The sequence below is a fragment of the Convolutriloba macropyga genome, chromosome 6 (genome assembly GCF_964194025.1).
Source record: "Convolutriloba macropyga chromosome 6, txConMacr16.3, whole genome shotgun sequence".
Lineage (NCBI taxonomy): Eukaryota > Metazoa > Xenacoelomorpha > Acoela > Convolutidae > Convolutriloba > Convolutriloba macropyga.
The window spans coordinates 9,390,931-9,412,672 of record NC_134473.1 but is presented as its reverse complement, the minus strand read 5'-3'; the positions used below and the strand labels follow the sequence as shown (position 1 = coordinate 9,412,672).

At 33.3% G+C, this 21,742-nt stretch overlaps 1 protein-coding gene and 1 non-coding gene across 2 annotated transcripts in view; one reads left to right on the top strand and one right to left on the bottom strand.

The window, feature by feature from the left end:
• The window catches only part of LOC142341471 (uncharacterized), a 71,343-nt gene that overhangs the window by 45,775 nt on the left and 3,826 nt on the right, over window positions 1–21,742 (top strand). Inside the window, exons 6-8 of the mRNA XM_075392432.1 lie at window positions 6,491–6,659; window positions 12,698–12,828; window positions 21,279–21,326. Of these exons, the coding sequence (XP_075248547.1) occupies window positions 6,491–6,659; window positions 12,698–12,828; window positions 21,279–21,326 (348 nt within the window). The remainder of the gene's footprint in view (window positions 1–6,490; window positions 6,660–12,697; window positions 12,829–21,278; window positions 21,327–21,742) is intronic.
• On the bottom strand, window positions 2,299–2,381 carry Trnal-uaa (transfer RNA leucine (anticodon UAA)). Its single transcript has one exon. It is a non-coding gene; the product is annotated as a tRNA-Leu (tRNA).

The window sequence follows — 21,742 nt, the reverse complement described above, 5'->3', positions numbered from 1 at the left end:
TGTTTTTCAAGTCGGTTTGAAGCCACATAAAGGTCGCATTGTCTTTCTTATGTATTACAGTTTAACTTTTTTGCAACTTTACAATTAGCTAGTGTTTTGTGCTTTGATACTACGAATGTTCACAATTTATATTTGGTAATTTTCACGCTTTTAAGTCCTTTTCCTTTCTTGTCACATTATTGACAAGGGCAGACATCAAGTTATTGGCATTTCGAAAGTGGCTTGACCACATCAGTTCATAGTGAATAGATTATTTTTTAAATGCTTCGACACCGTCTTCTGCAGAATTTGAAGGAATTTTCTATTTTTGTCTTTTTATCATTCATATTGTAGACTTAAGTTAACTGCAGGACATAGCCGCCTCCTATGGTTGTACAAAAATTGGTTGATGTATTCATCTCATAAATGGAATTTTTAATCACCATGAAACCAAGTGTTTTATAAAGAATATGTAGACGAATTTCTTACTTTTGCTTTTCTCTTTTCTGTTTGTCTACTTGCAAACTAGTCTCAATATCTATATGTCGCATATTGAATTATTGTTGTTCAGTGAAGGTAAAATTGAACGTTTCGAATGTGTCTAGTGCATTGCCTTTTGATTTAACGGCCTCGACACCGTTTTTTTTTTATTTGTCTTTTTTGACTTTATTTTTTATACTCGTTTCATAATTTCTAGATTATTACTGTTTTTAAAGGTTTCTATGGTTGAGCAAAAAAACATGCTTTCAAATGTTTTTTAAAAATATACATTTTAGTTTTGCATTTTGCTGTTATTTTTGGCCAGTAGCAAGTTCCGCAAAAATTTTATTTTCATTATTAAATTTTGTCTATCATCCTTTTTTTGTAGACGTTAGATTTATTCTAAATAATGACCGATAATAATGGCTTTTTGAGAAAAGAAAAAACCTAATTGATAATATCAGTTTATGGCTAATGTTTTTATGTCAATGAAATTAATTGTGATTTTAAAAATTTATCTTTTTCAAATACTTTTTACCTAGTCTCAATTTTCAGAGGTCATATGTCTCATTATTGGTGTTGAAATACCGCGCAACTGATAATAGAGAATAGTTTTTTAAGGAATAGTTTTTAGGTTTATTGGTTTTAACACCATTTTCTTGCAAAATTTAATGAAATATCTGTCTTCGTCTGAATTTGCTGTTTGTTTTGTAGACATACAACATATTTTAAAAAATGGCAGGTCTTAATATCTTCGTTTAGAGCATAAACCTATTTTAGTTAATACCTAATGGTTGTCATTTTTTGAACTTTTTTGTTTTCCGAAAAAAACATAAACGTTTTTTTCAACCTTGTCGTTTTTGATCACTTTTGTCTAGATGCTCCTGAGTCTCATGCAAGACTGGTCCTATGTTTTTTTTCAAGCAAAGTTTAAACTCATTTGTTTCGTTTAGGTTTTGTTTGACGCTATTTTGACTTCTTTATTTCTTTAATTCTTTCTCAACAAAATAGTGTTTTGGATGTAAATGTTTTTTGTTGTCATTTGAAGTTTTTTGTTTTTCTTGTCTTGTAGTCTTAATGGCAGGTCGCATCGGCACTCTAATATGGCGTTATTTGCGTTTCTAACTGAGTTTGGAATCAATTATTCAAAGAGCACTTATTTTTCTGTTAGTGAGATTTTTTCTTTTCCTCATTTGGTAGAAAATTAAGCCAAAAATGTGAATAAGCGGGGCCGGAACATTATGTGCGCCTCCTTACGCACATTACCGAGCCTCCTTGTTTTTCTAACTTAAATTGATCGTAGACTGTTTATGCTCAATATGGGAAAATGACGACGTGGTTAAGATTGTTAGACAAAATCAGACAAAACCACTTTCCTTTCATTGGTTTTTCAATTCACTCTCCGTAGTTCTGTTTTTTCACGTGCATAAGAAGAGGTTCTGTATAAATTACAAAAGTTACTCAAAATCTATTCTCTTACAGTTAATGATGTTAGAAAATTCAAGTAGTACCGTTAAATGAAAAATGGCTCATACCTATGCGTGACTTTGTTTGCATGAAATAGCTTTTAAAGGCACAAATAATAATAGAACAATTTAACCTAAGTTAATTATAAATGATTGAAGTCTGAATGCTCTATTACTATCCCTAAAAGATTGCTGAGATTTTTCGCAAACAAAGTCAATCATTATCATTGTCAATCAATTTCCATTTAATTGGGGTGCCAGACAAACAGATTTTAGTTCTCACAGACGCAGAAATCATTTTCTGCAGTCTGCAAATTTTTCTACTATCATCTTTAAGTCAAACTCTCTGATTTTTTGTTCCTGGAGGTAAAATTGCTACCACTGGGGTTCGAACCCAGGAGGACTGTTGTCCATTGGAACTTAAGTCCAACGCCTTAACCACTCGGCCATAGTAGCTGGAGTTTCTGAGAGCTGAAAGTCAACCAACCCTTTTGTTGGTTCCAAAAGAATCTTATTTAGTGCAAATTAATTTGGCTAATGCAATCAAAATCAACACAGAACAAATTCCATTCTATTTTCAATAAGTGTGCTTGTTTGTCCTGCTAAACAGCAAATCTTCATTCGAAAATAATCGGAATGCCGACGATGAATACAATCATATAATCCTTGGAATTTTTTGTCACTGTTGAACTAATCAGAAATTGCGAGCCAGCGCGCGTATCAAATAAATTGCGCCATTTGGTCTATTTTACCAACTTTATTCCACAAAACCTGTTTTAATACATGTAAAAAGGGTTCTTATAAGGTGGGAAATTACGTCAAAGGAACTAACTGGTTTTTACTATTAAATAATAGATTATAGCATGTTATACCATAATAAAATATTAAGATACTATTAAACAATAGATTGTAGTAAACTATACCGTAATATAATGTGAAGATATATTAAACGCAATAGATTATAGTAAATTATACCCTAATAAAATACTAAGATTGATATTATACTTTACAATGCTTTTGTCTGATTATTCCACAAATTATCGCAATGTTAATTAAAATCTATGGATAGGGTACTGTGACTCGTAATTGGCGATAAATTTCATGTCTTCCTATTAAAATTATTGAGAAGAAAGAAATCAATGTATATTTTGACATGTAGACACAAAATCTCCGAAATTGATCTCTAACAACAAGGACATTGATTTTTTTGGAAGAAACGACTTTAGTGATAGATTAGAGAAAAAAGACGGGTGATTGTTTTTTCATTACACAAGTTCAGATAATTTAACAATTTGTATTGTGTGAGTGTTCGCAGGAAAGCTAAGAACAACTTTTTATAATTGTGACAAACCGCAGGCACAAAGACAGGAAAGCCAGGAGGATCAAATGTTTTTGTTGTTTGGAGTTTTGGTCCTGGTTTTTTCTTAACCAAAAGACTGGAAACGCATTTCAAAAAAATAGAAAATGTTGATTCACAGGCCAAAACATGCGCCAGTACAAAAACTAAACAGAAGGAATAAAACGAAATATGATCAGATTTTACTTGGAGTGAAATGAATATTGATTTTATGGGTCACACTTTTAAAACTTTAAAAGCTAAACAGATTCTAAGTTTTAAATGGTTTTCATTCAAAACTTGATTAAAAATATTGAACTCATAATTAGTTTCGCCATTGTTAGTTTAGCTTTGTTGAGATTAATGATCAGTTTTATCACGTCAATTATATCAACTGGCGTACATCCCTCCGATTTCTGTGAGTGAAAGATAATTCCGTTGATGGATTCGCTGAAAATTGAGACCAAACTGCTTTGTAAATGGTCCCCTCTCATTGAGTGAGATTGAAATTTGATATTCCTGCCTACTTTTTATTGGTCGAGACCAAATTTTGTTATGAATTCCCTCCTCTCATTAGTTGAAATTGAATTGCAAATGCACTTCTTTACTTGCAAATGCTCTTCTTTACTTGGGCGAGTAAATTTTCGATTGAACCCCAGTTGTGTGCAACAAAAACTATTTACGGGGCACGGGCCTGTAGCATTGTAGTTAAGTCGCGAAATAGATAACGGGATTTTTTTACCGTAAGCTAACTGTGCAGCACATTAAACAGCTCTTAGAAGAATTAAGATCTCCAATGAAAAAATTTAGAAATTACTGCACAATATATTGCATTAGAGGGGACAGACAACGGGGCCACAGACACCCACTTTTCAGTCTACCCCTCTTCTGAAAGTAGGTAATATAGCACACAAAACTTCAACGGCAATTGAGATTTTTTCGGTTTGTGCCCCCCAGCTTAGTGATTTAATATGTATTGGCACGTGCTCTGTAACTGAGGGTCGCTTAAGGTACTGGGGGTCACAAACGGAAAAGATCCAGCATTTGACACAATTAAAATTCCATGTTGAAAACGGTTTTGCTTGTGCTCTTTCACTTTGGTTTCTTCCAAACTTCACAAGGTTACTTCTTTATTCTGCAAGCTTAATAGAGGCACCATCCTATGGACCGGTTCAGGACTTTTTGGTGACCTCTCGAATGTGTTGTATATCTATACACTAGTTCGGAAATAATTTATTATAAAAGTTTCGATAGCGTAAACTCACTTTTCAGCCGCATAAATTATGGTTACCTTTAGCAGCTGGACGGAAAAATTTTTAATAAAGGATGATAAACACCCCTGGTCTAATGCTGTTGTCCGGCGCTATTAAATATCGGCTTTTAACAACACGAGGTCAATAGGCTGCGCATGTGGTCTTTTAATTGCAGGGTTATCATAGAACAATGGTATATTACTGGAATAGCAAAATTTCGTCAAAGCGTTACTATCAAGAAGAGGTTCACAAGCTGTTGTCAAGAAATGAAGAGTTTTTAACAAGTTTAGATTTGTTTTCCAATTCAGATGGGAGTATTCCGTTGGTTGTATTAGATATAAAGAACTTCTCGTGGCTCAATTTTCCCAAATCGAATACTTCATTTGAATTACATAAAACGCCACATAAAAATTTTGAAACAAATTAAGGAGAAAAGAAAAAGTTTCCAGCTGCTCATACGCTGCCTGTTCATTAAACTGAAAACTTTGGTCACTAAATCACTTAAAAAATACTACCAAAATTGGCCCCTGTTTGTTTTTTATTAAGTTTTTTGATCCAACATTCCTGTGTTTCAATTGGAACGTTAAAGGACAAAAGCATCTGAATTTCGACATTTCAACTTCAAAGAGGAAAATTAGTTATTTGACTGCGGATTTTTCTCTTATTATAGAATTACGTTTTTTAAATTTTCATAGGCATCGTTTCTATAGCTTTACTTGAAAACTAAAAAATTCTGTTTGGTTAAATTTTTGAACTAAAGCGCCAGATATTAATTTTTTGTGTCTGAATGACTCAGAAGAACTATACATTTTTAGGATCCTTTCCGTTTGTGTCGCCAGCTTAGTGGGCGCATATTAATTGAACCCCCCAGACTCATATTTTTACACAATGAATTAATTACTTTGTAATGACACGTGCTCTGTAACTGTGGGTGTATAACGTACTGGGGGTGCATAACGTACTGGGGGAGGGAGGGGGGGGGGGGGCACAATCGGAAGGGATCCCATTTTTATGGTAACATGTTTCACATTTGGCAGCATTCCAACAAACGTTAACGAAAACCGTTTTAGAAAGTTTTTTTCTGTCTGCGTCATCTGTACGTTATGCAACTCGCCCATAGTAAGAGTACGTTCCAGTATACTGTAAATATTGCAAAAAATGTAGTACGCCATTAGTGCAAATAGTATGCACCCACTAAGCCGTAAAGGGTCACAAAAGGAAAAGATCCTAATTATTCCTTATAGAAATCAATTTACACCTAGAGAGGCTGTAATGTAAATGGAAGCGGTCTGCAAATTTTGTAGAATAAATTTTTATAAAAGGAAAGTTGAAACGTCACTCTGATTATTAAAAAGTGCAAAAATTAAGAGAGAATGCAATTAGTGCAGGTAAACCTAATCAAAAAATTAATGCAGTCATAGAAACGAATTTTTTTTGAACCTTGGTGTTTAAATTTTATAGTGTTATTGGTTGTTATGTTTTTGCTCCTTTTGTAAAATATAATTTTGTCCATCGGCCAAATTCTCCTGATCAACTGTTTTTATGTTCGCCTCTCCAAGGCTCAAAAGTGCGTTTCGGAGCCAAAAAATTGTAAAATTTTTGCTCGAAACACGTTTGAAATACTTAAAAAGCTTATTTGATACATAAATGTAGATTTTATATATTCATTTTTCAAAGAAAGAAGCATTCTCAGCTTTGTTGGTTGGCACATTCACAATTTTTCCATTTATTTTATATTCTCGGTTTTTGACCAGTCGCTAGAGCTGGAACGTCAAGTTTAATTTAATTTCATTTTCAAAACAAAAATTTTATTTCTGGTATTTAATTTACAAGTTTGTAAACTGCCAATCGTCTATTACCTTACTCAAAATATATGTATGTAATATATTGTTCTTCTTGCCTCTTTTTTGTCGGTCTTTTTCAACGCGGGATGTCATTCCAAATGATGGCTGTGACCCTTGTTCGACTTTCTTAAGGAACGTGACCTTGAAGAAAGGGAAAACAGCCAACATGAGGTTCAAAGAGAGGAGGTTCTACAAGAACTGTCACCAGTACCTCAACCAGACCAAACCATTCAAATACAATGGCACCTTCGTCAAACAGTCCAACCTCCTGAAGTACAAGTCATACGCCAAAGCCTACATGGTAACATCACTATATTAACACACATGATCCAAAATGTTACATTTCTCTTGTGGTGAATCATTGCGGGTTCTATTCTGCCCAATCCCCCGGCCCCGTATTTTCATACCCCACACACAAATTATGCTTTGTTGAACAACAGTTTCTATTTAAACATAGTACGTGCGCCTGGAGGCGTCGAATTTACTTTCTCAATAACTGGGGGGGGGGGGGGTCAGTACGAACTCGCAAGATCATTGCATAGTTATCAATTAAAAAAATCTTGGCAAGAAAAACTATCAACTACAAGGCAAGATATACCAAGTCGTTTAAACTCCAAAAGTAGAAAAACAATTACGATCTCAAAAATAAGATATTTAAAGGCTCGCGAAGCGAATCGAAAATGAACGGCGAACAGTGAGAGTGAGAAGCAGGTTTTATATAAAAATTAAAATTTTTCTTATTTTATGCTAAAAATACCTTAAACAATTTGAGGCATTTTAGCTCTAAAAAGCAAAGGAAATAAAATATTTCGATAACTGCCAAGCTACCACCATCAATTTTACCCATTAGATTGATCGGTTATTAATTTCTCTAAAAATATATGAAAATTACTTTTTGCTTATTTTTTTAATACCCGCGAAGCGATAGCGGCTATTATAGCAGACATTGTGGTCTTTTACAATCCAAGAATTGGATTCTATTGGTTCTCTGTCTTTTTACTATTGAAACAATTGGAATTGTATTGGATGGCTGTCTTTTTTTAAGATCTGATCACACATTTTCATAATTTTGAAGGTCAATTTGGGTAGTGATTTTGGTCACGACAAAACAGGAAGTGGAGCAAAAAAGCGAGTGGTTTTGCAGCCTGATTTTTTTCAAACGAGTTTCAGAGATCACTAAGGAAATGGACTTTGAACAAAAATTTGGTTTCTCGCTAGTGGTTTTTTTGTTCACATGCGGCTTTTTGACATTGAAATTTACTGTTTTTCAATTCTTTTGATTTGAATTTTTTCTAAAAGGTTTTACTATTTCACTCATAGTCCGTTCTAGATCTAGTTCTTTGTTTAGTCAGTGAAAATGTTTTGAATTGTACGTCAGGACCTGTCCTGTTATGTTTTTTTTTGTAAGAAGTTTTCACACCATTTTTCATGATTTTGAGCTTTCAAAACGCGGCAAACAGGTTAAGCTCATCCAGTTTTATTAAGGCCCTTAGCCGCATTAGTAGCACGTCAATTTATTAGAGTGATGAAGCTAATCTGAAGACCGCAATTTAAGGTTAAATGTTCATTTTTCGAGCCCAGAATTGTGCAATTTTTCGAGTTTTTTTTGTCATTTTTCGATTCGTTTTTTTTGTGTTTGGACCAGTGTAAAATTGAGGTTCGTGGAAGTTGATAAAGCTCTTTTGCAAAACATAATTAATTTTTTTAACATTTAGGAGCTATATGTTTTGATACTTCAAGCATAAACACTCAAACTTATAGTTATTTTTTTGAACTTTTCTTGTTTTTTGAAGTTTTTGTAATTTTTTGAGTACTTTCAGCCCCACGGAACCTCCTTCAGGAATTGATAACAGGTTGCTGCGTAGTTTCTAGTGGGGGAGTGGCAATCAACAATTTAACATCACCAATTTTTGCAATTTTTTGATAAAACTTTCAGGCTTTTTTCAATTTTTTTCAAATAATCAATAACATTACTTAATTTTTTTCAGCGCTAGGAGCTAGGAAACCTCCTCTAGGGTTTGATAATAACAGGAATGTTTTTTTGCAGCGATGGTTTGATATAGGGATACTGGATAGTTGCCGGAGACAATAAAATGGTTCTTAAGATATTAATATCACTATTTTTAGCAAGGTTTTATTAAAATTTGCAATTATTTAGGAATTTGTTGATTCTTTTTTCCAAATTCAGTAATCATTTCTGGCAGAAACATGTTATTTAATTCCTGCAGTTGCGTCTCTCGAGAGAACTCCAGAGAAGAAAAACTTCTGATCTTTCTTTCTGCGAAATTTAGAAACATTTTGAAGCATTTGTCATATTTCTCGTCAAGGCTTGTGAGTATATTGAATTGTAGCATGTTTTGCTTTCAGAGTAAAATCTTCAAGAATTTTAGCAATGATTGTTTTTTTTTTAGTTTGTTTGAATAATTTAGTCTCTCGACTACTACTTTGTCTGTTTGGCTGGGATTTTTCATTTGATCATCCGGTCAAGTACATTCGTTCTCAGTTTTCCATTCAATTCTTGGGGTTGTTTTTCAGGACTGGTCCTGCTAGGTATTTTAATTAGTCGTCTCCGTCCATGATTCTTGTGACCGTTGAATTTTTCAATTTCAGTGACTTCTACTGATTTGCAGTTAAAATTTGTGTGCTTGACGTCATTTTTTCTGCTTTCCGGTCAATTGAGACTGTAGATTTTTGAGGTTGCAGATCTGCGAAGCTATCGCGTCTATTTTTCGGCAATTGGCCGTCTATGTTTCTAGTTTTGAACTGCTTTGGTAGAATGACGCATTTTTAGGCGTTGATTTGACGCTATTGGGAAGGTATCGAGCATTAAAGGAAAAATTTCCCATTTTTTAAAAATTAGATCTTCTATAAACTACGCTTCCAACCAATTTGTTGATACGCCCCACTTTTGGTAGGAGGAACTATCTACTAAAATGTGTTTTTTGCTGAGTAAATTTTGGCCGAATGATATATTCATGGTATAGGGTTGAGACTGGTGTCATTAATAAGCCAGTCCAGAATAGAACATTGTATTTAAATTTTTTTTTATTTTTGTTTTTTGTCTTTAGTTATCGAGATTTAATGTTTAGTTAAGTTTTCTCAAATTCCGCATTTTTTAAACAAATTTTTGTCAATTCTGATAAAATTAATGAAAATTTTTAACGACAATGTTCATGATTTTACATTTAAGGTTAGAGGAGGCTGGGCGATTGGTTTTATTCCAGTTTTTTTTTAATATTTGCCAAATTTTTTGATCTTCAGACTTTTTAAAATCAAAACTGTCTCCAAATACGCTTTTGCGTCCCACTTTTAGTTTAAATAGTTTAAATATGCCCAAATATGACCTATCATCTGCTGTCAGAATGTCTGGAAACTCCCATAGCAGTTAGTTGTAATTTCGTTTACCATAGGAGTCTTCTGGAATTAGAAATTTGCCGGCTCTTTGAAAAATTAACTCAATTATAAAACAAATTGAGTCAACTATCTTTGGTATAGTTAAATGGTTCGACTGCTAATTGGTCCATTTTGCCAATACATGGAATAATTAATTGCTTTTGGACACGCAACAAAATCAATGCTAAGTTTGGTCTCATCTTGGATTTTTACAACCATTAAATATCCAACTTATATTGGGGCGCGGTCTTTTTCAAAAAATTTCTTCAGTTATTTTGTTAGGTAGATTGCTGACGAGAGTTTTAAATCAAAGCCCATTGAATGACAAATCTTATTTAAAGCAAAATGAGACCAAATTAATATATATATATATATATATATATATATATATATATATATATATATATATATATATAATAGGGTATATATATTAATAATTAATATATATATATATATATATATATATATATATATATATATATATATATATTAATTCCAGGTGAAGTAAATAATACATTAGAACGTGGTTTTAGATTCAACTAATGCGTTCTTGGCTTCCTTACTTCGAAAATTTAAAAACGTTTTGTGATTTTTGTGTATTTGCTTTCATCTGAGGTTATTTTTTTAGTTTTTCAGAAGGTCACATTGAAGACAGCTCTAATGGACATTGAGCGAATCTGCAAAAGACAATTTGTAATGGTTTCAACGAAAAGCCGATGTTTTAACGGCTGTGAAACTGTTCAATCGCGAAAATTTTGTTGGATTTTTTTTGTTGTTGCCTCTAATTGTCGTATGAAACATTTTTGTCAATCAGAGGCCTTTATTGCTTTTGTGAATGTTTAAGTGAATCTAATTGTTGATTTAACTTCATAGCTAAATGTTTTAATGGCTTCCGATTCATTTTTTACCGAATTTTTTTTGTTCTTCCCAATTTTTTTTCTTATTGTGGTCAACAAGTTATTGACAGGTTTCATCAGCATTTAGTTGCTCCAAACAGTATTTTAACAAAAATTTTGCTGTTTTTTATGCTTTGACTAATGTCTATAGAGCCTAGAAGCGTGTTCTCAAATGAATTTCGTGAGTTTTCGATACTGTTAAATATTTTGTATTTTTGGTTCTTTTTGTTCTCTTTTTCACAATGACCCTTTACAAAAAGATATAGATAAAATCAAATTAGACTCAAGCAAAAAATTCGAATGCTCTTTGTCATCTATTGTTTATAAAGGTTTTCAAGACCTTATAGTTTTAATGTCTTCATTGCTGTGGTTTCGATAAGTTGTTGGTGAAATGTTGAGTTCTGTCCATATTTGCAGTTTTTTGTCCTCTTATGACTCCGTATAACTTATAACGAACACAATTTGCTTAACAAGCAGTTGCATGTTGGTCTGTTTTTGTTTTAAGTTAATGTTTTTGGTTTGATTGAATTCTTGATAATATTTGTTTAAAAAAATAACAGATATTTGAGCTTTTTATCTTTTAACTTATTGCTGTCAATTTTGTAGCTTTGTCTTTCAAGGATCTAATCGCATCCTTTTTTTCTTCAATCAAGATCCAATATTTATTATTGTTTTTTCCAACTAAGTGTTTCTTGGCCTTGGTACTACGCATTTTCGTAGAAAGGTGTCATTTTCGGATGTTTGTCCATTTCTGAGATTTTTTTCTTTCTTTGCCTCATTATCAAACATACGGCGTGGCCTAATTGGCTTTGAAAAAAACTGAAAGTATTTAATTTTTTGTACAAAAATCCTATGGTTTTAACGTATGCGGCACCGCTTTCTCGTTAAGTTTAATATTTCTTTCCCTCGTTTTTGCCGCTGTCTTTCTGGTCATCTGAAATATTGTGGTAATTGACAGGCCTCATTTGCTCCCGATGAGGTGAAAATTAACCTTGTTAATGAGCTTTGTTCATACGTATTGGTTTTAATGAACTTAAAATTGTTTGTTTTCAAAAAAATTTTTTGAACTTTGCCCCTTTTGCTCTTCTTTGTCGGCCTGTCGCCGAGTATCACTGTTGACAGGTCTCGAAGTCCTGGAGTACAGGCTAATTTGTTCAGTTCAGGTTTTATCTTATTCCATTTTCATTTTGTTTTTAAGTGTTTTTATAGATAGACATCGAGTTTTGGTGGTAATTATTGTTTGGTATTAATTGATTTTCATGTGTGTCTTGTCCAGTACTCTCAATTATGGCAAATTTCATCGGCCCTCCAATCCATCATAATTGTTTCCACTTAGTTGTTTGTTGAACAATATGTGAATTTCGATCTCTTCTTCATTTGGTAGAAAATTAAATAGAATCGTGGATGAGCGGAGTCGTTACATTAAGTGCAAACACGCATTACCGAGCCTTCTTGTTTTGCTATATGATTATTTTTTGATAAAATTGGTTCACCGGGCGTTAGATTTTGAGATATGAAAAGTTGAACAATGAAAGTGTATGTAATTGCTAAAATGCCAGAAAATTTTGGAAGCGTTCGCTACCATCGTTTTGCTGAGTCAATGGCTAGATTTTAATAAAATTTAAAATTAGCATTCTTGCTTCAGAGTTTTTAATTTTGCGATTATTTCGTTTTCCCATAGTCCACAGAAAAGTCATTTGTTTCTGCCCTAAACAATGAAAATATAATTCATTGTCCAAGCTGATTTCTTTGTTTTTATGATTGACTTGCTGCACAAATTTGTGCAAATAATGATATTTTTGGATTCCATACATGTCTTTTCTGAAAAAATACCCTGCTGGTTAAATATTTTGTTGTTCGCATTTTGGATTAAAAATAGGTAATCTCACGAATGATGATTTTTAGTGGTACACTTTGACTGAAAAAAATTAATTGAGCAAATATTGCAATTTAACACTAAAATTTGAACCATGCATCGATGAACTGTTATTTGAAATAAAGGTAAGACAAAGAAATGTTTCTGATGAAGTATGTTTGTTTGTTTGTTTAGGAATCAGCTGACTCGTTCCAGTGGAGAACTCCAAATGCAAAGAGTGTCATATCTCCAGAGCACTGTTGTATGATTACTGCACATAGGTGCATAAGGTTCTTTGAAGAACAGGCCCTCGAATCAGAGAAAAAGTGCGTGCATTTAAAAATAATAAAGGATAGTATTAATTGATTCGTAAACAATAATGTAAAGTTGGTTTTCAGAATGCAATAACATGTTATGAAATAACAAAATAAACACATCACTCGGATCCAAGAATTCATCAAGGCTTTTAAAAAACCTACTGGAGTTATTATGCCTCACATATCATAAACATGCAGAGAAAACTGCGTGTTGAGAACAGCGCAACAGAAAGTGACGATTTGTCGTCATTTGTCGAACTCAAACATAAGAACGGTCGTTTCAGAGTTTTTGATCGTTTTTGGCAACTTCTTCGGTTTTAAACTTAAAACGGCCGTTTTTATAGCTTTTATCGGCTATATCAGTTTTTGTCATAACAGGTAGCGTCATAATTGTTCCAACACACTAGTAGGTGAGGATCTATATACGCAAACGGTTTTTTGTTCAGTCAATTTTGGCCGATCTATATATTCATCGTAGTGCGTTGTAAGTGGTATCATTAGAAAGCCCGTTCAGCGTAGAATATACACTATGGTACCAAAAAGCTACTCACAGCATTATTATTGCTTTTTAATTATGATTCGTGCTTCATGAGCACTATTTTCGTTAAGGCGTGAAAGGTGTGAAATTTAGAAGTTTTAAGAGATATTTCATTCTTGCCTTCTCCGCTTAAACAGAAAAGATGGTTAGACCGCTTTGTTCTTTCACCATTTGCCAAGTTGCTACGCTACGAGATGCCGGACTTTTATGGAGAAAAATACAAAACCAACTCAACTTGGAATCAAGCTCTCTCTTGCTACGACACAGTTTTCAGAGGTACAGTTAGACAAATTCTCAAAAACTATGGCGTTTTTAAAGAAATGCTGAAAAAAAAGTCAGTTTGAAGAAAAAATACGATCAGATGGATGGAAAATGCTTGTTAAGTGTACAAAAAATCTAAACGCTTCCGATTAATTGGAAATTTTGAAAACTTACTCTGAAAAAATGCATTTTCTGGACATTATTTTGCAACAAGATAATGCTCTTGTGCATAAATAGAAGATTATTTTTTCCAAAAAAGGAGTAGAAGTTACTGGAATGGCCAGCATACAGTACAGATCTGAATTCTACTGTAAATTTGTGGGCTATTTTGAAGCAACGATTACGATAACAGTGTTTTTTGGGAAAATTTAGAAGAAAAAAAAAGTATGACATTTGTAATGAAATTCACGCAGACGTCCCAATTAATCTGGCTGAAAATTATGCAACACCTTTACTAGACGTTTAAAAAGCAAAAGTATTAAAGATGCGTAATTCGAGAAAAAAATTGAACTGAAAATGTTTTATTGTTTGGTGTTTCTGTTGCTTTTTAAAAAATCTCCAGGTGTACGTAGCTTTTTGGTATCATAGTGTATTACTGTTTTTTCCAATTTTTTTAGAACAGAGTTATCGAGGTTTAAAGTTTATGAATATTTGACTGAGTTTCGTTGCTGGTATTGTTATTTTTCACATATTCCGGATTCCTACGCAATTTTTTGCCAAATTTGCAGCTAAAACTTTTGCTGAAATTTTCAAAATTGAGACTTTTTCATCAAATATGGAAAGGAATGAGATTCTTTAGTCCAATGTGTTTAAAGCTGCCGGATTAACATAACTAAAAGCTTCTGACTCATTATTTGTTAGCTCCGAGATTTTTTAAACTAGTTTATTGCTAATTTAACTCGATAATTATGAAAAAGGCCTAATTTATTTTCTGATATTCTAACTTTTTTGTCAAAATATCCATACTCATAATGTTCGAACCAATTACATCTCCCTAAAGGACGAATGACATTAGCAAGACAAGTTTTGGTCTAATCGGTGTTCTTTACATTCCAAAAAATATTCGATATTGCTTCTTTATTCAAATCACAGAAAAGAACAATTCAAATCAAAGCATCCTAGTGGTAGATCCAACTGGTTTCCTAATGAGATTCAAAGAAACCTATTTCGTGTTTTTAGTATAACACTTATGGTCATTTTGACTTTTGAAAATGCTTGTATTCAAAATAGACAATGGATCAATGAGCTTTGCCACTTTCGTTTCCACTTTTAGTAACTTGTAAATTAAGGTAAGCAAAGACATGTCGCTTCTCTAATGATAAAAATTACCCTTTAAATGATGTACATGATGTGCGTAAAGCTATTTTAAACATCTTATCTCTCAATGCTGCTAAATATTGTTTGAAAGAAATTCGTCGGCATCATCACAATCAGAAATTCCTAGCTGCCAAACTTCAACAGGAAAATGCCCATTTTTTTCAGTTGCATCATCTATGGTCCTCAAAAGCTACCATGTGATACCTACTACATCAGTCCCTAAACCCTAAAGTTTTTTGTGATTATTGAAAGCTTCTGGAACAATAAGTCTGGGTAACTTTCTGGACAATATCTAGCGTGTTCTTTGCGTGTGTGTTAGAATTCTTTCGCTTTGACTTTTCCTTTTCGTTTTGAATTAACAGAATTCAAAAAATGCCAAACACTTTTGCGTCTTTCGACCCATTTTGCAGTCTGCTATGACTTTAGTATACTTATTTATTGAATTGCTCCAAAATAAAATTTGTATCAATAACATTTGTCCCCCTGTCTTTTTTGCAAGTTTTCGCTTGGCCGATTTCTTGCCTGTCCCTTTTGAATTTTCATCTTCAAAAACGAGGCAAACTGGTAACTCTCTCTGGTAAATTAACAATCATTCAAACGTTTAAAATAAAACTTCAAAAGAAAGTGCATTTTGAAAATTTCTCTCGAAAAACAGCCCATTTTGAGAAAAAAACTTTTAGTCATTTTGCTCTAGGTCATTTTCGACCGAGATTATTTAAGTATACCCCTGTGGCGTAGCTAAAAGAGGGAGAGGGGGTTCAGGCGAAAATGCTTAGATACCGCTCACCCCCAGGCCAGTCAGATTTCTACTAAAATTGAATTAAAAAATAGTCATTATTTTAAAGGGTAATTTGCTTCAGGAAGGGACTGGATCAAGGAAAATTCAACAAGAAGCTCAGCCACATAAGGTGAGTATATGCATATATAGACATCTATCTGCAATCCTGAAGTAGGTCACCAATTTACTGTCTATCTGCACTCAAAGTTGGTACAGTGCTTTTGGTACTGGGAAAAATTGGCTCACCGAATTATTTTTTGTCATTATTTTAAGTCAACATAAAAAAGTACACGCTGGATGAATCCAAAAAAGGTCGCTGAAGGCTTTAACCATAGTAAAATAAATATGTTCTAATATTAATTATTTACGCCTTGAAGATGAAATAGGAATTGAATATTTGGTTCTTTCCCATATAGAATCACTGGTCCTCAGCGCACCAATCATATAATGTATAGCCCTCCCACTCTTGGTAAAGATGCCATAATTGTCATAACAGGTAGCGTCATAATTGTTCCAACACACTATAGTGGGTGAGGATCTATATACGCAAACGGTTTTTTGTTCAGTCAATTTTGGCCGATCTATATATTCATCGTAATGCGTTGTAAGTGGTATCATTAGAAAGCCCGTTCAGCGTAGAATATACACTATGGTACCAAAAAGCTACTCACAGCATTATTATTGCTTTTTAATTATGATTCGTGCTTCATGAGCACTATTTTCGTTAAGGCGTAAAAGGTGTGAAATTTAGATGTTTTAAGAGATATTTCATTCTTGCTTTCTCCGCTTAAACAGAAAAGATGGTTAGACCGCTTTGTTCTTTCACCATTTGCCAAGTTGCTACGCTACGAGATGTCGGACTTTTATGGAGAAAAATACAAAAGCAACTCAACTTGGAATCAAGCTCTCTCTTGCTACGACACAGTTTCCAGAGGTACAGTTAGACGAATTCTCAAAAACTATGGCGTTTTTAAAGAAATGCTGAACAAAAAAAGTCAGTTTGAAGAAAAATACAATCAGATGGATGGAAAATGCTTGTTAAGTGTACAAACAATCTAAACACTTCCGATTAATTGGAAATTTTGAAAACTTACTCTGAAAAAATGCATTTTCTGGACATTATTTTGCAACAAGATAATGCTCTTGTGCATAAATGGAATATTATTTTTTCCAAAAAAGGAGTAGAAGTTACTGGAATGGCCAGCATACAGTACAGATCTGAATTCTACTGAAAATTTGTGGGCTATTTTGAAGCAACGATTACGATAACAGTGTTTTTTGGGAAAATTTAGAAGAAAAAAAAGTATGACATTTGTAATGAAATTGACGCAGACGTCCCAATTAATCTGGCTGAAAATTATGCAACACCTTTACTAGACGTTTAAAAAGCAAAAGTATTAAAGATGCGTAATTCGAGAATAAAATTGAACTGAAAATGTTTTAATATTTGGTGTTTCTGTTGCTTTTTAAAAAATCTCCAGGCGTACGTAGCTTTTTGGTATCATAGTGTATTACTGTTTTTTCCAATTTTTTTAGAACGGAGTTATCGAGGTTTAAAGTTTATGAATATTTGACTGAGTTTCGTTGCTGGTATTGTTATTTTTCACATATTCCGGATTCCTACACAATTTTTGCCAAATTTGCAGCTAAAACTTTTGCTGAAATTTTCAAAATTGAGACTTTTTCATCAAAAATGGAAAGGAATGAGATTCTTTAGTCCAATGTGTTTAAAGCTGCCGGATTAACATAACTAAAAACTTCTGACTCATTATTTGTTAGCTCCCAGATTTTTTAAACTAGTTTAATGCTAATTTAACTCGATAATTATGCAAAAGGCCTAATTTATTTTCTGATATTTTAACTTTTTTGTCAAAATATCCATACCCATAATGTTCGAATCAATTACATCTCCCTAAAGGACGAATGACATTAGCAAGACAATAAGTCTGGGTCAATAAGTCTGGGTAACTTTCTGGACAATATCTAGCGTGTTCTTTGCGTGTGTGTTAAAATTCTTTCGCTTTGACTTTTCCTTTTCGTTTTGAATTAACAGAATTCAAAAAACGCCAAGAACTTTGCGTCTTTCGACCCATCTTGCAGTCTGCTATGACTTTAGTTTACTTATTTATTGAATTGCTCCCAAATAAAATTTGTATCAATAATATTAGTCCCCCGGTCTTTTTTGCAAGTTTTCGCTTAGCCGATTTCTTGCCTGTCCCTTTTGAATTTTCATCTTCAAGAACGGGGCAAACTAGTAACTCTCTCTGGTACAAACATTAAAAATCATTCAAACGTTTAAAATAAAACTTCAAAAGAAAGTGCATTTTGAAGATTTCTCTCGAAAAACAGCCCATTTTGAGAAAAAAACATTTAGTCATTTTGCTCTTGGTCATTTTCGACCGAGATTATTTAAGTATACCCCTGTGGCGTAGCTAAAAGAGGGAGAGGGGGTTCAGGCGAAAATGCTTAGATACCGCTCACCCTCAGGCCAGTCAGATTTCTACTAAAATTGAATTAAAAAATAGTCATTATTTTAAAGGGTAATTTGCTTCAGGAAGGGACTGGATCAAGGAAAATTCAACAAGAAGCTCAGCCACATAAGGTGAGTCTATGCATATATAGACATCTATCTGCAATCCTGAAGTAGGTCACCAATTTACTGTCTATCTGCACTCAAATTTGGTACAGTGCTTTTGGTACTGGGAAAAATTGGCTCACCGAATTATTTTTTGTCATTATTTTAAGTCAACATAAAAAAGTACACGCTGGATGAATCCAAAAAAGGTCGCTGAAGGCTTTAACCATAGTAAAATAAATATGTTCTAATATTAATTATTTACGCCTTGAAGATGAAATAGGAATTGAATATTTGGTTCTTTCCCATATAGAATCACTGGTCCTCAGCGCACCAATCATATAATGTATAGCCCTCCCACTCTTGGTAAAGATGCCATAATTGTCATAACAGGTAGCGTCATTATTGTTCCAACACACTATAGTGGGTGAGGATCTATATACGCAAACGGTTTTTTGTTCAGTCAATTTTGGCCGATCTATATATTCATCGTAGTGCGTTGTAAGTGGTATCATTAGCAAGACCGTTCAGCGTAGAATATACACTATGGTACCAAAAAGCTACACACAGCATTATTATTGCTTTTTAATTATGATTCGTGCTTCATGAGCACTATTTTCGTTAAGGCGTAAAAGGTGTGAAATTTAGAAGTTTTAAGAGATATTTCATTCTTGCTTTCTCCACTTAAACAGAAAAGATGGTTAGACCGCTTTGTTCTTTCACCATTTGCCAAGTTGCTACGCTACGAGATGTCGGACTTTTATTGAGAAAAATACAAAAGCAACTCAAATTGGAATCAAGCTCTCTCTTGCTACGACACAATTTCCAGAGGTACAGTTAGACGAGTTCTCAAAAACTATGGCGTTTTTAAAGAAATGCTGAAAAAGTCAGTTTGAAGAAAAAATACGATCAGATGGATGGAAAATGCTTGTTAAGTGTACAAAGAATCTAAACGCTTCCGATTAATTGGAAATTTTGAAAACTTACTCTGAAGAAATGCATTTACTGGACATTATTTTGCGACAAGATAATGCTCTTGTGCATAAATGGAAGATTATTTTTTTCCAAAAAAAGGAGTAGAAGTTACTGGAATGGCCAGCATACAGTACAGATCTGAATTCTACTGAAAATTTGTGGGCTATTTTGAAGCAACGATTACGATAACAGTGTTTTTTGGGAAAATTTAGAGGAAAAAAACGTAAGACATTTGTAATGAAATTGACGCAGACGTCCCAATTAATCTGGCTGAAAATTATGCAACACCTTTACTAGACGTTTAAAAAGCAAAAGTATTGAAGATGCGTGATTCGAGAATGAAATTGAACTGAAAATGTTTTATTATTTGGTGTTTCTGTTGCTTTTTAAAAATCTCCAGGTGTACGTAGCTTTTTGGTATCATAGTGTATTACTGTTTTTTCCAATTTTTTTAGAACGGAGTTATCGAGGTTTAAAGTTTATGAATATTTGACTGAGTTTCGTTGCTGGTATTGTTATTTTTCACATATTCCGGATTCCTACGCAATTTTTTGCCCAATTTGCAGCTAAAATTTTTGCTGAAATTTTCAAAATTGAGACTTTTTCATCAAAAATGGAAAGGAATGAGATTCTTTAGTCCAATGTGTTTAAAGCTGCCGGATTAACATAACTAAAAACTTCTGACTCATTATTTGTTAGCTCCCAGATTTTTTAAACTAGTTTATTGCTAATTTAACTCGATAATTATGCAAAAGGCCTAATTTATTTTCTGATATTTTAACTTTTTTGTCAAAATATCCATACCCATAATGTTCGAATCAATTACATCTCCCTAAAGGACGAATGACATTAGCAAGACAAGTTTTGGTCTAATCGGTGTTCTTTACATTCCAAAAAATATTCGATATTGCTTTTTTATTCAAATCACAGAAAAGAACAATTCAAATCAAAGCATCCTAGTGGTAGATCCAACTGGTTTCCTAATGAGATTCAAAGAAACCTATTTCGTGTTTTTAGTATAACACTTATGGTCATTTTGACTTTTGAAAATGCTTGTATTCAAAATAGACAATGGATCAATGAGCTTTGCCACTTTCGTTTCCACTTTTAGTAACTTGTAAATTAAGGTAAGCAAAGACATGTCGCTTCTCTAATGATAAAAATTACCCTTTAAATGATGTACATGATGTGCGTAAAGCTATTTTAAACATCTTATCTCTCAATGCTGCTAAATATTGTTTGAAAGAAATTCGTCGGCATCATCACAATCAGAAATTCCTAGCTGCCAAACTTCAACAGGAAAATGCCCATTTTTTTCAGTTGCATCATCTATGGTCCTCAAAAGCTACCATGTGATACCTACTACATCAGTCCCTAAACCCTAAAGTTTTTTGTGATTATTGAAAGCTTCTGGAACAATAAGTCTGGGTAACTTTCTGGACAATATCTAGCGTGTTCTTTGCGTGTGTGTTAGAATTCTTTCGCTTTGACTTTTCCTTTTCGTTTTGAATTAACAGAATTCAAAAAATGCCAAACACTTTTGCGTCTTTCGACCCATTTTGCAGTCTGCTATGACTTTAGTATACTTATTTATTGAATTGCTCCAAAATAAAATTTGTATCAATAACATTTGTCCCCCTGTCTTTTTTGCAAGTTTTCGCTTGGCCGATTTCTTGCCTGTCCCTTTTGAATTTTCATCTTCAAAAACGAGGCAAACTGGTAACTCTCTCTGGTAAATTAACAATCATTCAAACGTTTAAAATAAAACTTCAAAAGAAAGTGCATTTTGAAAATTTCTCTCGAAAAACAGCCCATTTTGAGAAAAAAACTTTTAGTCATTTTGCTCTAGGTCATTTTCGACCGAGATTATTTAAGTATACCCCTGTGGCGTAGCTAAAAGAGGGAGAGGGGGTTAAGGCGAAAATGCTTAGATACCGCTCACCCCCAGGCCAGTCAGATTTCTACTAAAATTGAATTAAAAAATAGTCATTATTTTAAAGGGTAATTTGCTTCAGGAAGGGACTGGATCAAGGAAAATTCAACAAGAAGCTCAGACACATAAGGTGAGTATATGCATATATAGACATCTATCTGCAATCCTGAAGTAGGTCACCAATTTACTGTCTATCTGCACTCAAAGTTGGTACAGTGCTTTTGGTACTGGGAAAAATTGGCTCACCGAATTTTTTTTTGTCATTATTTTAAGGCAACATAAAAAAGTACACGCTGGATGAATCCAAAAAAGGTCGCTGAAGGCTTTAACCATAGTAAAATAAATATATTCTATTATTAATTATTTACGCCTTGAAGATGAAATAGGAATTGGATATTTGGTTCTTTCCCATATAGAATCACTGGTCCTCAGCGCACCAATCATATAATGTATAGCCCTCCCACTCTTGGTAAAGATGCCATAATGGGGGATATAAATGGGTGGGGGTTATAATGGGGAAAGAGCAAAAAATTTTGATATGTCAGC